Source organism: Myotis myotis, unplaced genomic scaffold (assembly GCF_014108235.1).
Source record: "Myotis myotis isolate mMyoMyo1 unplaced genomic scaffold, mMyoMyo1.p scaffold_m19_p_2, whole genome shotgun sequence".
Taxonomy (NCBI): domain Eukaryota; kingdom Metazoa; phylum Chordata; class Mammalia; order Chiroptera; family Vespertilionidae; genus Myotis; species Myotis myotis.
This window is the reverse complement of record NW_023416324.1, coordinates 82,235,254-82,252,526: the sequence shown is the minus strand read 5'-3', so window position 1 is coordinate 82,252,526 and position 17,273 is coordinate 82,235,254. Positions and strand designations below refer to the sequence as shown.

General features: G+C 40.7%; 1 protein-coding gene across 4 annotated transcripts in view; it reads left to right on the top strand.

Moving 5' to 3' along the window:
* The window catches only part of RNF182 (ring finger protein 182), a 35,970-nt gene extending 19,642 nt beyond the window's left edge, over positions 1-16,328 (top strand). The window contains exons 2-4 of one of the 4 annotated variants that reach the window (XR_004974470.1): positions 4,412-4,490; positions 8,465-8,613; positions 9,516-9,556. Coding sequence is in view for 3 of the 4 variants with exons in the window: in XM_036352993.1 (XP_036208886.1) it covers positions 13,441-14,181 (741 nt within the window). In the remaining variant the exon portion in view is untranslated. Of the gene's footprint in view, positions 1-4,411; positions 4,491-8,464; positions 8,614-9,515; positions 9,557-13,233 lie in introns of those variants that run through there. The other 3 variants (XM_036352993.1, XM_036352994.1, XM_036352995.1) reach the window with 3 other exon arrangements.
* The last annotated feature ends 945 nt before the right edge of the window (positions 16,329-17,273 follow it).

Genomic DNA, 17,273 nt, shown 5'->3' with positions numbered 1-17,273 from the left:
ACTCAAGGGGCCAAAGAGCCACATGTGGCTTGCGAGCCACGGTTTGCCGAGCCGCAGTTTGCTGACCACTGGCCTAGGGATTTCAATCTAAGATTTTGCGTGCTTGCAGTGGCTCTGCCTCATCAGCCAATGATTTTTGTTCCCTGGTTAGACTGACAGGCACTTTCCCTACATCACCCTGACTTCACTGCCTACACACCCATCTCCCCTTTGTTGGGCCCCTTGCCCCAGTGATTTGCAGGGAATGGACTAGTGGTTCCCTGGGGAATGTAAAGTTGCAGCTTCCTGGTGAAGCTGCCCAGATGGTCATGCTTATAATTTCTGGTCTCCCTTTTGCTCCCTTCCTATCCTATCTAATAAAAGAGTAATATGCAAATTGACCATCACTCTAGCACACAAGATGGCTGCCCCCATGTGGTCAAAGATGGCCATCCCCATGTGGACACAAGATGGCCGCCACAAGATGGCCTGCAGGGGAGGACAGTTGGGGGCAACCAGGCCTGCAGGGGAGGGCAGTTAGAAGTGACCGGGCTGGCAGGGGAGGGCAGTTAGGGGCAATCAGGCTGGCAGGGGAGTGGTTGGGGCAGTTAGGCAGGTGAATGGTTGGGAGCCAGCAGTCCTGGAATGGAGAGTGCAGGCTGGGCTGAGGGACACACCCCCTCCCCCCATGCATGAATATCATGCACCAGGCCTCTAGTTATTAATAACCAGCTAATTACAGTGGTGACAAAATAATCCTATAGGGATTGTATTCTATGAATTTTATTAATGGACATGTTTAATGAGCATAAACCTGAAGCGGATGTGGACAAATACTTATGAAAATTGGGGATTTTAAGTGATGAAAATAAAGAAAGGAATTCATTTGTTTAACATATTGAGAGCTTCCTAGATGCTAGGATTTTTGTATCTTTTTACAGATTTTATTTTATGATTAAAGATTTCTTGGGAAGTTTAACTGATCAGAATCTGTATTTCTTTATGGAAATTATGGGGTATTAGATTTACAATTTAAAAATCTAGATTAAAAATGTATAGTACTTAAGAATGTTTATTAATACAAAATGCTGACTTTAACACACTTAAGGGTGGGTATACCATCACAGATTAGTGGAGATAGGAGGAACTTGGAGACAGTTCAGAGTATTTATTTATATAGCAAGTAATTAATGAGTATTTACTCTGTGCTGGCTTATGATAGGAGCTTGTGCTACATGGTCAACAACATATCTGTGACTCTTGTATTCTTATAATTTATATTCAAGTAGTAGAAATTGAGAGCAAACAGACTAATTAGTTAAACTGTGCAGGTGGAAATTTCTTGAAGAAAGTATAAGGGTGCTGTAATAGAAAATAAATGGTAAGGGATTTAAAAAAGAAGGTAATTAGGGAGAACCTCCTTGAGGACTTTCTATTGAAATTGAGATCTATGAGGAGGAGGGAGCTCAGTAAGGACATTTCACAGCAAGCAAACGGCCCACAGCAGGAAAGAGTTTGTGGATTGTTTGTGGAACTTAAGGGCCTCTGGGACAGGAAGGCAACATGGACAGTGGTTCAAGATGGGACTGGAAGGATGGCAGGGGCCAGTTTGTACACTACCTTACTGTATGGAGTTGGATTTTAATCTCTATGTAATGGAAACCTATTGAACAGACAATGATGTCATCTAATTAATATTTTTAGAAGCTTATTTTGTAGTGGGGCAAAAGTAGAAGCAGGAAGAACAGTTTGGAGGTAGAAATGACTAGAATTGCCAATGGATTGGGTGTGAGGAGAGAGATATAGTATAGAATCAAAGATGACTCATAGTTTTTGACCTGAAAAACAGAGAGAATGGTGATGCCCTTTGTTATGATGGGGAAACTATGCTGGATGTGGTGGGTGAGAGGTGAGGATTAAGTCTTGTCTTAGATTCCAGTTAAATCTGAAATGTTTGTAAGAACACTAGTGGAAATATCCAGCATGCAATCAGGGACTTGGAGGAAAGGTATGAGCTATAGACACAAACTTGGAGTTGTCAGGTGGTACTTGAAGTTATTGGAGTAAATGAGGTAATCCAAGGGAAAGAGTGCAAATAGAGAAGGAACAGTGGCTCAAGATCAAGTGCTAGATGCTCAACATTTAGGATTTGACAGAAGAGGAGCTGGCAGAGAATACTGAGAAGGAGTGGTCAGGAAGAGAACTGGAAAAGGGTGACATCATGGAAGTGATGAGAAGAGAGGGTTTCAGGAGGAAGGATGTTGCCATCAGGTAGAAAGCCCTTGAGAGGTGAAAGAAGGTGAGGGCAGAAGAGGATTCATTTACCTTTATAATTAACTTCCGCATTTAGAAATCTCATCTTATTTATCTTTGCATGCCCAACATCTAGCACATGGCCTGACACCTAACAGTAAAGACATTAAGTAAATACTTATTGAATGATTAAATGAAAGCAATAGTATCAAAAGAGGGCTATACCTTGAGTCTATTAAGAATTAAAGTCTAACTATTGCTCTTTTAAGTGAGTTTCTATAGCAGTTGAAAATGACTTTCCTATCAATTAATAATATATTGATAAAATATATTATGATTTTCAGTCATGTTAGGTATGCAATCATGTACTTCTTAATCAGTAGGTATGTTACCTCTGCCTACCAGAAAAAGCAGTTACAGTGGTTTGGAAGAACAGGGAACATTTTTGTGTGTGTGTGTGTGTGTGTGTGTGTGTGTAGTGTTAGTTTTATTTAGTGTAATCAGCATCAAAATAATTAACCTACTTCTACCTAAGTTTGAAGTTGTAGAAATGGTGCAAAGCATCTCAAAGCATCTATGTTAGTTTCTTTAGACATTTTATTCTTTTTTAAAAATTATTTTTTATTTTATATATTTTTATTGATTTCAGAGAGGAAGGGGGAGGGAGAGAGAGATAGAAACATGATGAGAGAGAATCATGGATCTGCTGCCTCCTGCACGCCCCCTACTGGGGATCCAGCTGGCAACCTGGGCATGTGCCCTTGACCAGAATCGAACCCAGGACCCTTCAGTCTGCAGGCTGACACTCTATCCACTAAGCAAAACTGGCTAGGGCTATTCTTTTTTTAATATGGTTAGAGTTTTATTAATCTTTGGTCAAGAAAAATTATGGAGAAAGGAATTAATAGGAAAGAGATTTGTCTAATGAGATAGTACTCAAACACTTTTAATAATGTAATTGGCAGCCTGTATTTGTATTAACCCTTGATCTCCTTAAATTATATCCTTGTTTGTTTCTCCCAAGTAAAGAGTAAGGTAACAAGCAAACAATCTAAACTTATAAGACTTCTACATTAGCTGTTAGTGCTCCATAGAGGTAGAATAAGCAAGAAAAAATATTTCCCTTTCAGTTCATCAAGTATTGGAGATTATTACATTTTGCAAAATTGATAGGTTATGCTTAATTTGATCTGGGCTCTATCAATGGACAGAAAACCAGCATAACTTTTGATACTGTGTTCAATGCATATTATTATATCTACTACCAATTTATAATGCTGAAGTACTTAAAAATATCAATGGGTAAAGTGTAATTAAATTTCTAATAGCATCCATAAAGTGCTTATTTATGCAAAATACATAGCCTATCTAATAAAGAGGGAATATGCTAATTGACCCTCGAGCCATCACAAAGATGGTGATGCCCACAGCCAATAAGGAGGGAATATGCTAATTGACTGCCCTGCCCTCAAAGATGGTGGCGCCCATAGCCAATAAGGAGTGAATATGCTAATTGACTCCCCCACCCTCAAAGATGGTGGCGCCTACAGCCAATAAGGAGGGAATATGCTAATTGACTGTCACACCCTCAAAGATGGCAGCGCCCACATCCAATAAGGAGGGGATATGCTAATTGCCCCACCCTCAAAGATGGCAGCACCCACAGCCGATAAGGAGGGAATATACTAATTGACTGTCACACCCTCAAAGATGGTGGCCCCCGGCAGGGGAGGGCAGTTGGGGGCGACGTGGCTGGCAGGGGAGGGCAGTTGGGGGTGACTGGGCTGGCAGGGAGTGGTTAGGGGGTGATTAGGCTGGCAGGCAGAAGTGGTTAGGGGCAATCAGGCAGGCAGGCAGGTGAGCGGTTGGGAGCCAGCAGTCCTGGATTGTGAGAGGGATGTCCAACTGCTGGTTTAGGCCCGATCCCGGTGGGCAGTTGGACATCCCTCGAGGGGTCCCAGATTGGAGAGGGTGCAGGCTGAGCTGAGGGACACCCCCCACCCCAGTGCATGAATTTTGTGCACCAGGCCACTAGTCCCTATATAATTTCATTGAATCCTCACAACAACCTTGTGAGGCAGGTGTTATTTCTTAGTTCAAGGTTACATAACCATTGAAATCAGAGCCAGGCCCCAGATCTAGGTCTCCTGATACCAGATCCCATGTGCTTCCATTTCAGACTGCCTGCAAGCGATGGCCATGCTCCTGGCCGCACATCCAGGGTCCTGAGGTTGCAGATGTGGATGACTGTACACAGGGTGAGGAGTACCTGGTTTTTCTCCTTCCTTGCTGGATGCTGATTGGTTTTAAACTGCTGGCAAAAGATGAATGATAATCCTTCCTCCACGTGTAAATAGTGGCTTCTCATCCAAGATTAGTAGCCTAGAATTCTAGACCAATAACTTGGCTGTATTCTAATAAATAGCTGTGATTCCCCATCAAATTAAATTACTTGGTCTTGGAGGAGTGGTAAAGCAAGAGTTTTAATCTTCGAGGGGAGTTTTCTGGAAGGTGCTCAGTGTGCTGCCAAGCAATCATTAATGGTTATTGGTGTTGCAGGTTAAATTCATTTAGAGTCAGCTGTTGATAGTTTAAGAATGAGTGCTTGCAACTATTGAGCCTATTATTATAGGGTTTTCTAAATTAGAGCCTTTTATTACACCAAGAAGGATTGTTTTCAGTGAAAAGGCATAGCAAAAGCTTAATTCTGAGACTATCACACAATACAATAGTTCAAATATTGTTAATGCTCCCTAAGGGAGAACTATGGTAATTAGGACTGAGACCAGCATACTATTGGTGATTAGTAATTATTAAGAGTAATGTGCATCTTTCACACTCTAACTCAGTGGTTCTCAACCTTGGCTGCACATTAGAATCACCTGGGAATCTTTTTAAAATCCTGATTTCTGGGCCTCATCCTCCGGAAATTCTGTTTCTTTGTTATGGGGTGGGGCCACAACATTAGTAACAAAGAAACAGAATTTCCGGAGGATGAGGCCCAGAAATCAGGATTTTAAAAAGATTCCCAGGTGATTCTAATGTCCAGCCAAGGTTGAGAACCACTGCTCTAGATGGAAAGGTGCCTTTCTTGAGGGTATATGCCACATGTGTGGTTTAAGCTTATTGAGACTGAAGTGTCATGAAGACTACGATTTGGAGCTTAGGGTTTTGTGGATGAGAGATGGCGAGTGCATGTCATTTATCAACAGCTGAGTTTTAAAACCAGTGTTCTGCCTTGATTATTCACAAAGAAGAATGATGTTGCAAGTGCCAGGATCTCTCATATATTTTGAGAAATAGAGTTATTAGTCAAAGAATTTGAGACATCTTAAAAACTGATGATCAAGAAATGAAAATGTTTGAAGAGTGATGTTCCATTTTGCACAAAAAGAAATTCCAGACAGAAGCAAGTCTTCAGCACCATTTCATCTTTAGGGAGGCTAGCCTGGGCTTCTTCACACGGGTTCCAAGAGGGCAGGAGCAGAAGCTGTAGGGCACCCTGCGGTGAGGGTTCTGAACTGTCCCAAAGTCACTTCAACTTTATTTTATTAGGCCAAACATGTCACAAGGCCAGCTGAGACTTAAGGGTTGGGGAAGCAGGTTCCTCCCCCTGTGCATGGGATGAGTGGCAAATCCCATTTCTAAGGCTGTGTACTGTGGAGAATGATTGCAGCCATATTTGCAAACAATCTCTACGTGACGGGCAGAGCAGAGGACATCTAGGTAAAATGGGCCACTGATAAACTTAAAATGGAAATAGAGGAGTTGAATCATGAAAGCTGGGGAAGGAGACCAAAACAGTCTGTTTTAAAAAGTATACATGAATGTTTTTTAAATAGAAACATATGAAGGATTCTTATATAATGGCTTTTTGATATAACTTGTAGGTACAAAGCCAATAAATAGTCAATTTGGGGGGAAGTGTTTGCAATATAGAGGACAGAGTTTGATATCTGTAATCACAAAGAATATTTAAAAATTTACTAGAAAGGGCCAACAACCCAAGAGAAAAATAAGAAAAAACATGAACATAGTTCAGAGAAGAGCGAATGCAGAAGGCCAACAAATAAGACACTCAGACTCAGATGATGATATATCTGTTCCTGTTAGAGGGAAATAGTATACACACTACAGGTTGCAGTATGTGTTATAGTCTGTTGGGAACCAATTACATATGTCAGAAGTAATATCTGTATCATCCAGGAATTCCATTCATTGTTCTCTTAAAGAAATAAAAACACCTGTATGTGAGGATATGTATTGTAATGTGTTCTGCCATATGTGAAGGGGAAAAATGGAGATAAACAAATGTTTACCAGGAAAGAAATGGTTGGCAGTATCACAGTATATCCAAATGGTGAAATATTATGCAGCCATTTAGAAAGGAATTTAGGGCCCTATCAGTTGAATTGAAAATTTTTCATGAGCCATTATTGAATGGAAAACTGAGTATGATATAATAGTTAGAAAAGAACAATAAGAAAACGTGTGCTTGTATGTCTTTACAATTAGGTGTACATGGAAATATATATGGAAGAAAATATACCACGTGGTTAATATGGGTTATGGGGGTGGGGTGGGGGGGAAGAGGGGGTGGGAGCAAGGAGTGGCTTTCAGACTGGTAAGGGTGGAGGAAAGTGAAGAGGTGAAATTAACCAAATAAAAGAGAACATACACACACAGAGATGATTAATAAAGAAACACAACCTGTACGATGACTTTTCTATATTTATGTATATAAGTGTGTGGGTATATGTGTGCAGCACACACATGCAAATGAAATTTTAAAAGTAAAGAATTCCTCTTCGCTGTGGGTTATTTTGTTCAATCATTTATCATTTCTGTAGCACTACTAAGTAGGAACCTTCATCTGAAATTCTCAAAATGGTAATTGTATCATGGCTGTGTGTTGTAAGTAGCTGAAATCCCACCACAAACGAGCATGAGCAAAAAAGGAGATTTGTTGGCCCATGGGAGCCTTCACATGCAGTTAGATCCAGAAATCCATTCAGTGTCTGTCTTTGCCACTGTCTGTTTCTTGGCAAATCAAATAGGAAGTACTATACATTTAGGGCAGTGAAAATCGTCATTTGTGTAATAGTTTGTGTTGATTTATGAAAATTATGATGGGTAGTTATCCATTTGTATATTCTTACTCCAGATGATTTATGACAGGATTAAAATGAATAATAAGGAATACTAGCTTCATATATTTGATGGATTTTTCTAGTTAAAGTAAACCTTTTGTATTTATGTTTTCCCAGCTTTATTGAGATGGGATTGACATATAACCTTATGTAAGTTTAAGGTAATATGACGATTTGGTACATGTGTATATTGCAAAATGCTCACCACCATAAGATTCGATAACACAGTCATCACTTCACGTCATTACATATTTTAATTCTGAGGCAGTGTCAGCGGGCTGATTCTGTCCCCTGTGCCTGAGACATACTTTCAGCAGTTGTTTTTATCATGCTCCACACTTGCTTATCTTTAAGGGTTTCATGTATTTTAACACTGATTTACTATAAAGTCTGAATATTTAGGTGATACATAAATGACTCACATTTTAATTTGGTGAAAAAAATTAAGAAGTTTACACATCATAGAGGAAAAAATAATAAGTTGATCCAAATATCCATTGGCAACCTGGGCTATCTAATAGCTAAAGCATTTAGCCACAGATTTTTTTCAAACTTGTTGCTGGGGAAGATAACACTGGTACAGAAAGTTACGCTGCCTGGTGGAGAAGCAGCACAGCCCGGCCAGGAGCCGGAGCCTCTCGCCCCGAGGCAGTCCCTCCATGCCCTTGCCTCACACACAGCCCCCTCAGAGGCATCTGCTGTCCTGAGCTGATCACTCTGACTCTTCTTTTCAGTTTGCCATTTAAACTTGCATGCCGACTACAGCTTAGTTTTGCCTGTTTTGTTTTTGTAGAGAGGAAATCATACAGTTTGTGCTACTTTCACTCAACATCATCATTGTTGTGCACAGTTAGGGAGCGAAGGTAGGGTGGGAACAGGCTGGACTGCATATCTTTCAGAGGACAAATAACAACTCCAACTGATGGCAGCCCTATAATGTTATAGAGTTTAGGTTATTATTTGAGTTCTTTGAGGGACCTTAGAGTCATAACGAGACAGATGAAGTATTTGCTGAGAACTCTAGCAGCTGGTACCCCACCTTCCCAGGAGGGATAATCACCAGGTTGTTTTCTGCATTCCAGGAAGAACACTGTGCTGGCTGCACTTCCAGTGATGCCACCAGTGCTCCTGGCTCCCACCAGCTCTGCCCAGAAGTGCCTCTCAGAGGCGGGAATCGATGAAGTTTGTCAAGCTGATGTGTGGGTTTGCTAGAATTGGCCTTAGAATTAAAGTAGGTCTCTTTTTTTTCATTGTATATTTGAACATTTGGCATTTTCTTTGTGTGCTACCAGGAAGCCTCCTTCTGCATTTATATATATATGAAAATTATGATTATTTAACACTATATCTTAACATATTCAGAGGTCTGATAGAGTGTTTTTGTGAAGAAGGAAAGCTCTGTTTCAAGTAATAGTTCAGTATTATCTAAGCAAATGATTTGTTTACTGAAATATAAACTAGAAATTGTGGCCGGCCCAACATAAAACATTCCTGCCACTCTTCTAATGGTTGGAAGTTTGGCACAGGAAGTATTAATGTGACCCACTGACAACATAGTGTATTCTCACATACTATAAGTGGGGATTGGGCCTAACCCGTCAGTAGGACATCCCCTGAGGGCTCCTGGATTGGGGAGGGAGCAGGTCAGGCTGAGGGACCCCCTCCTCCCTGTGCACGAATTTTGTGCTCAGGGCCTTTAGTCAATATACATATAAAAGGCTAATAAGCAAAGTGGTCCCTCACGAGTTTGATCAGGAGAACGGGAGTTCAGTCGCTTGCTATGACGTGCGCTGACCACCAGGGGGCGGCGTGGACCATGGCTGGTGATCAATGGTGGTGGCGGGGTGCTGAGTGAGGGAAGGAGGAAGTGGAGGTGTGTGTGTGTGGGGGGGATTGTGCTGTGGTGGTGCATGGGTGGCGAGGGAAGAAGTGGCTGGCCAGGCCTAAAGACCCTACCCGTGCATGAATTTTGTGCACTGGGCCTCTAGTTTATCTTATATGTGGAAGTTTGCACCTTTGACCACCTTCTGCCAATTCCCTGTCCCTTTACCCTCTACTTACGGTAACCACAAATCTAATCTTTAGATCTCTTTTTCTATGTGTGTGTGTGTGTTTTATTTTATTTTTTTTTAGATTTCACATAGAAGATCACATTTATGCCAAGCCGGCTTGGCTCAGTGGTTGAGCATCGACCTATGAACCTGGAGGTCACGGTTCAATTCCTGGTCAGGACACGTGCCTAGGTTGTGGGCTCAATCCCCAGTTAGGGGCATGCAGGAGGCAGCTGATAAATGATTCTCTCTCATCATTGATGTTTCTATCTCCCTCTCCTTCTCCCTTCCTCTCTGAAATCAATAAAAAAGAAAAAAGATACATTTATGGCTGACTTATTTTACTTTAGCATAATGCCTTAAAAGTCCTTCCATGTTGCAGAAAACGACAGGATTTCTCTTTTATGGCTGAATAATTCCATTGTGTGTATGTATGAGTGTGTATTTATTACACCTTTATCCATTCATCCATCAATGGGCACTGAGGTTGTTTCCATGCCTTGGCTATTGTAAGCAATGCTGCTGTGAACCTTGGAGTGCCTGTATCTCTTTGATATGGTGTGAACCTTTTCATGCACCTGTTGACCATTCATATATCTTCTTTGGGGAAATGTCTGTTCAGGTCCTTTGCCCATTTTAAAATAGAATTATTATTATTATTATTATTGCTATTGAGTTGTATGAATTCTTTATATATTTTGGATATTAACCCCTGATCCAGTATATGACTTACAAATATTTTTTTTCCATCCCATAAATTATTTTTTTAATGATCATTTCTTTGCCGTGCAGAAGCTTTTTAGTTTGATGGAGTACCACTTGCTTACTTTTTATTTTGTTGCTTGTGCCTGAGGTGTCATATTCAAAAATTCATTGCAAGATCCAGGCCAAGGAGCTTTTCTCCTGTGTTTTCTTTTAGGAGTCTTACATTAAAGTCTTTAATCCATTTTGAGTTAATTTTTGTGAGTGGTGTAAGGTAGGGTTCTAATTTTATTACACAAAAGCCTTTTGTTGGTGTTTCTGTATGTATACTCTGGCTTTCTATGCTTTTAGATGTAATTTTGCTTATTTATCCCCATTGAATATTTTGCTCTCTCTTTTCCTGATGTCATTATGTGTGTGTTTACATACTTTTTTTTCTTTTTCACACAACTTCACACACAGCAGTTCTTTTGATGGCAATCAAGGCAATCACTGCTATTACTATCCACTTCAGTGTGCCTGTGATTCAGAGGGTGTGAGGCAGCTGCAAGGAGAATGTAGCAGGTTCAGTTTGGATGGGCCTTTGTCTGTGTGGCTACCAGGGCGACAGAATGAATGGGAGCTGTCCAGTAAGTAAACCACCTGCCCAGGACGAGGGACCGTTCTCTTGGCAGCTAGGACCCAGTGTGATAGAGCACCTTCTCATCTTTGACTGTCGTCCTGGAGTTGTTCATCCCACAGGAGAATACAAAGTCTCTTGGTAGAACTGTGGGGAAGAATGTTTTGTAGTGATTTGGGCACATGTATTCTGAACATAATCAGGATCAGAAATGAAGAAAATATCTAGGATACACAGAAGGAAAAGGAATACAGGAGTTATGCTTGTGTCTGTATGTCCTTTTTGTGTGTAAGAGTGGATAGATAGTAACTAGCTTAGGGTAGTAATTATGAAATGCATAATATATATATATACACACTAGGGGCCCGGTGCACAAAATTTGTGCACTGGGTGTGTGTGGGGGGAGTGTCCCTCAGCCCAGCCTGCCCCCTCTCACATACTGGGAGCCCTCAGGCATTGACCCCCATCACCCTCCGATCGCCTGATCGGCCCCTTGCCCAGGCCTGACGCCTCCGCCAGAGGTGTCAGGCTTGGACAGGGGACTCCCATCTCCCCCCGATCACTGGCTCTGACCCCCGCCCAGGCCTGAGGCCTCTGGCCCCAGGGCCGCCTTTGCCCTGCTCCCCCCTGGGTTTCCGATCACTGTCAGTGGCAGGGGGCTTCTTCCTGCTTTCCCTTTCGCCTCCCTGCATTGTGCCTACATATGCAAATTAGCCGCCATCTTTGTTGGCAGTTAATTGCCATCTTAGTTGGCAGTTAATTTGCATATAGCCCTGATTAGCCAATGAAAAGGGTAGCGCCGTACGCCAATTACCATTTTTCTCTTTTATTAGTGTGTGTGTGTATATATATATATATATATATATATATATATATATATATAGTAAACTTTATTTTTAAAAAATCCTACCTATATTTTTTGGTTGATGTTAGGTTCTATTTATTGATTCACTTCCTTTTCCCACCAAGAATATCTTGCTACTAATATTCATTATATTATACATTCTTGTATTATATGCTCAATTAAAAATGTAGTTAAAGTCATGAGTAAAAAGGAAGGTAATATCTATTCATTTACTAGTTATTCATGATTTCAGAAATGATCCAAGTTTAGCTACCCACTGCCTCTTCTCTTTTTATAAATTTTTTTTTGTTAATCCTCACCTGAGGATATTTTTTTAATTGATTTTTTTTTAAGAGAGAGTGGAAGGGAGTGGGGGAGACAGAGAATCAAACCCGAGACCCTTCAATCTGCGGGCCGAAGCTTTAACCACTGAGAAAACTGGCCAGGGCCTGCCTCTTCTCTTTTAAGGCAGCATGACCCATAGGAAACTTTAAATTCTAGCATAGTTGCACTCGATTTCTCAGGACTGTTATGGCAGCCTTCTGCTATTATTGCTTGGGGGGGGGGGGGGGTGGAGGGAGATGCTCAGAAATTCAATACATTTTTATATTTTTCCAAGTAAAACATTATTTAAGACAGACCTACTACCAAAGTCATATATATATTAAAGCAAAATAAAATTTATTTGGATATTTTTCATATTGCTTCTCCCTTCTATTAGTACTAGTAATTGAGAACTAACTGTGCACATGAAATCAACCTTCAGTCATTTATCCAAAGCCAGTAATAGCAACTAAAGGCCGACAATAAGGACAGTTGATATTTTGCTTTCTGTTCACTACAGAAAGAGAGTTTACATAAGCTAAGGTATGCAGGTGGGTACACCTTGAGTGCTTCTTGGTAGCAGGCGTGACTCTTCATCTTTGCAGCTATAGCTGCGCATCGTTATCGTGTTTACTCCTGTTTCTTGAGAATTAGACTTGGCCTGTTATAGTGCTTACGTCAGGCGTCATGGGCTCACTTTTCCTTGAGTGCATGTGTATGAACAACTATGGCTTTTAAGACTAGTACTGAAACAAAGAGTTTGAAATTGAATAGTCAAATGGTGAAGGCATTTATAACATTTCTTTTCACTGGGAAGGTGAGGACAATCTTATTGTATTTAAATATGCTGTCATCTCTATCAGAGTAATTTCTGAAAACACATGGTAAGCATTTATCCTGAAGGGTTCTCTTCTTTTATGTGTTCCTAAGCACTATTGAGGGTATTTAGACAACTGGTATTTACACCAAGGACATTCTGGATTAGTTTGTAGTGAATTGAATTTGATGACAAGTGTATCTATTTCAGATGTGTCCCATTCTATTTTCAAAGAGGCCGGGATTTGTTACAGGTTCCAGAAAGAAAATCACTATCTAGCTATACTCACAGTGCTCTGGTGTGTATTTTACGCCACTAAGATTCTTAATTCCTTCTTTACATTTATACTTGGGGGCTAAAAAAGCTAAGCATGGAGATAACACGTTTCTATTCTGGAGGCAGAAATGTGTGAAAAGATGAAGGGGATTTAACCTTTTAAGTTTACTGCTCCAGTAGAATCCTCACTATATTAGAATCTCTTTTTTCCTTTGCAGACCCCTCATGTGGCCTTTTCAGATATGCATTTGAGACAGAGTGAAATGTAGAGGCTGAAATGCCTGGAAGATTTCTTGTTTCTGTCACCACTTTTCCTGGCTTTTAACTCTGCCTGATTTGAATGATGTGATATTCAGAGGGACACCTTCACTGAAGTCGTTCTCCAAAAAGACACATCTGCCCAAAGATTGTATATATAATCCAAGATGGCTAATCAGCCACCAGAAGACGCTGCAGAGTCTCAGGTCTCTGACGAGCTCGAATGTAAGATCTGCTATAATCGATACAATCTGAAACAGAGGAAACCCAAAGTGCTGGAATGTTGTCACAGGGTTTGTGCCAAATGCCTCTATAAGATCATAGACTTTGGGGACTCCCCCCAAGGTGTCATCGTCTGTCCCTTCTGTAGGTTTGAGACATGCCTGCCAGATGATGAAGTTAGTAGCCTGCCCGATGACAACAACATCCTCGTGAACTTGACTTGTGGGAGCAAAGGCAAGAAGTGCCTGCCAGAAAACCCCACTGAGCTGCTGCTGACCCCTAAGAGGCTGGCCTCTCTCGTCAGTCCTTCTCACACTTCCTCCAACTGTCTGGTTATAACCATCATGGAGGTGCAGAGAGAAAGCTCCCCATCTCTGAGCTCCACTCCTGTGGTAGAATTTTATAGGCCTGCAAGTTTTGACCCTGTTACCACCGTGTCACACAACTGGACTGTGTGGAACTGTACTTCCCTGCTGTTTCAGACATCCATCCGGGTGTTGGTTTGGTTGCTAGGTTTGCTCTACTTCAGCTCCTTACCCTTAGGGATCTACCTGCTGGTCTCTAAGAAGGTCACCCTTGGGGTCATCTTTGTTAGCCTCGTCCCTTCGAGCCTGGTTATTCTGATGGTGTATGGTTTTTGCCAGTGTGTGTGTCATGAATTTCTAGACTGTATGGCACCTTCTTAATTGATACTGCAAACTAAGAAATTTGACACACATTGCTATGTTTCAAATTAGGTAATTTATCACAGATTTTATATTCTCTATGCTTAGACATATTGGCCATATGTCTGTGGTCCATTTTTCCATCAAATGTTGACACAGTGAGTTTTCATGTGTGCTGGAAGTACAAATGTTTATTTCTATTTAGGTGTTAGCAGAGACGCAAAAATATGTAAGCTAAGCCTTCATGGAGCTCTTTGCATGAGTCTTCCCAGAGAATGGTCAGGATTTCACTCAGCCCTACTAGGTGGACTCTGAGGGGCTGGGCAGAAGTGTTAGCCTGCAGTGGAGTCTTCATGGAGGTTAGGAATGACCTGATTCCTCTTCTCATCATCGTTGATAATTTATGATGCAGGGTGAACGCAAGAGGAGAGCTGTTCCAAGACACATCCACTAGAAAAGGGAGCACCCCCCACAGCTCTGTTGTTGGGGCTCCCTGCGTTCCCCTCAGCTGTTTCTCTTAGAAGTAATGCTGCTCTGTGTGGGCTGCTACTTGACTTGAGGTGCTTGTTTCCTTTGCATGTGCTCCCTTGTCAAGAGGAAGCTGGGTGGGCCTCATTCCCTTGTGTGGTTTTAGTCAAATATCTGTCTGCCACAATATACTAAAGAGAACTAAAAACATTAAGCCATTTGCATGAAAGGAAACTTCATGACAGTATGGCCACTTGTCTTTGAGACGCAGCCTTTCCTTATATTTATTTCCTCTCTCCTCTCCTCTCTGAAATTCTCACAGAACAGTTATAGTTCATGGAAATCTTCATTTGCATCTTTCCTTAAAACATTTCAGTTTAGTTTTTTGTTTTAAACTACATGGTTCACTTAGCCCCACCCCTTATCGTGAGAGGGCTTCATTTAAATTAGTTGCTATAAGTTTATGAAGATTTTGTTTTTTCCCCCATTGTAAAGTCTATTGACTAATTTAACTTAATCCTATAACAATTTGGGGGTAAATTGTGATAGTGGAAACCCAGAAAGAATGAATGAGATGTTCTGGTTCACAGTGTGACGTGCTGAGAGCCTAAATATTTTGCTGTGCTCCACTGAGTTAGCCAAAGTGTAAGGCTTAGGTTTGCGTGCCAGGCTATTGCAACAGGCCAGGAAAAAAGATGAGCAAGAAGCAGACAAGGCTGGTGCCCTACTGGAAACGACCCTTCCAGGAAGTAAAATGAAGGTGACAGAGTCAGTTTTAGAACAGATTCAAATTCTTACACAATTTATTTCAAGTAAAATATAAGCTGTGTGACTTCAATGAATGAACTTCTTTTCAAGATGTAGAGGAAGTTGAATGTACATATTTATGAAAAGAAATTGTTCAGCATATTTTAGGTTTGAAGGAATAGAATTTCCACAGAAATTAGACAACAAAAAGCTTTTTAATCTCTAAAATCCATTACTGATGATTAACATTAAAATATTTATAACTCTTAGAAAGGGGCATTACTAAGACAACTTTAGCTTATTTGTGATGAAATATTTGTTGTGTGATATAGTTACAGTGGACCAGTTCTAAACCCCTTATTCAGGAAACATTGACACTTATTTCTAGAATAGTAGTTTGATTTCAATGATATAACTATTAACTTTGAGACTATGTATGCCCAAGGTAAGTATGACAGCAAAGTGTATGTGGGATATGGTCCAATGAATTTCAGATCCAGCTAAATACACTTACGATTTAATAAACTCTACTTTAGATGGCATTGTGAATGCAAATTCCAGAAGTCCATTTGTACTTAGAGTAAATACATGGTTAGGAGATGTTTTGTGGTTTGGATTTATATATTTATAAGGTTTTTTAAAAAAATGTTCATTTTGTATGAACAAAAATGATGTTAAATTTGATATTAGAAATGTAACATTAAATAAATAGGTGAGTGGTCTGATGAGATTTCTAGAAAGCTCTGGACATGGGTACTATGTGTTGCTTATTTGTATAATGTCTGCAGTTTTAAACTGTATCCCTCTGTGCATTGTGATAGTCTTTTTTTTTAGTTGCTAGTAAGTTGAGTTGGTTGTAAAAAGTTTTTAAATGTATGACAACAAAAAACTCATTATGCTGTTGAATGAAAAAAGGAGAATGCTTCAATATTTTCTTCACTGTGATGTTTTGTTTGTCCATTAAATTGTTATTACTTACAAACTAGAAGTTTGATTTCTCTGACTCATGGTTGAGATTTAGTGATCACTTTGGACCTGTGTTTAGCCTATCTAATAAAGAGGCAATATGCAAATTGACCACCACTCCAACACACAAGATGGCCGCCCCCATGTGGTCAAAGATGGCCTGCAGGGGAGGGCAGTGGGGGTGACTGGGCCAGCAGGGGAGGGCAGTTAGGGGTGAACAGGCCAGCAGGGGAGGGCAGTTAGGGGCAATTGGGCTGGCAGGGGAACAGTTAGGCATCGATCAGGTTGGCAGGGGAGTGGTTAGTGGGTGATCAGGCTGGCAGGCAGGTGAGCTATTGGGAGCCAGCAGTCCTGGATTGTGAGAGGGATGTCCCGGATTGGAGAGGGTGCAGGCTGGGCTGAAGGACACACCTGCCCCCCCCCCCCCACATGAATTTCATGCACTGGGCCTCTAGTGTTAGATAACTGCAAACATGAACTTCCAGAACCTCTGATTCAGCTAATGCCTTTATCATATGCATGAGGATTTCAGAACCTCTGACAAAGCAGATCTAACCCATCCCACTTCTAAAAGGTCTTGATACTTAAAAAAAAAAAAAGCGGGGGAGAAAAATTAGGGAAGATGAAACAAAAATACTGTATATATCTTTAAATATATTTTTCAATTTTAATTTGTTATCCAGATTTTCCCTAGCTGCTCAACAAAATAGAATCCATTTTGGTCAGGGAATAATTCACCTTGTGTGGTCTGGGAAAATTTTAAAAATTACCTGATATCTAAATATGCCACTTTCATGCAAAATAGAAATAATTTAGAATATGTAGCAGTAATATGCTTATGATAGTGAATTGGTACCATATATTAATCAAGAGTTATGGTTTCATTCACTTCCAAAATCTTTACATAAACCAGCGAAGACTCTGGTTAGGTG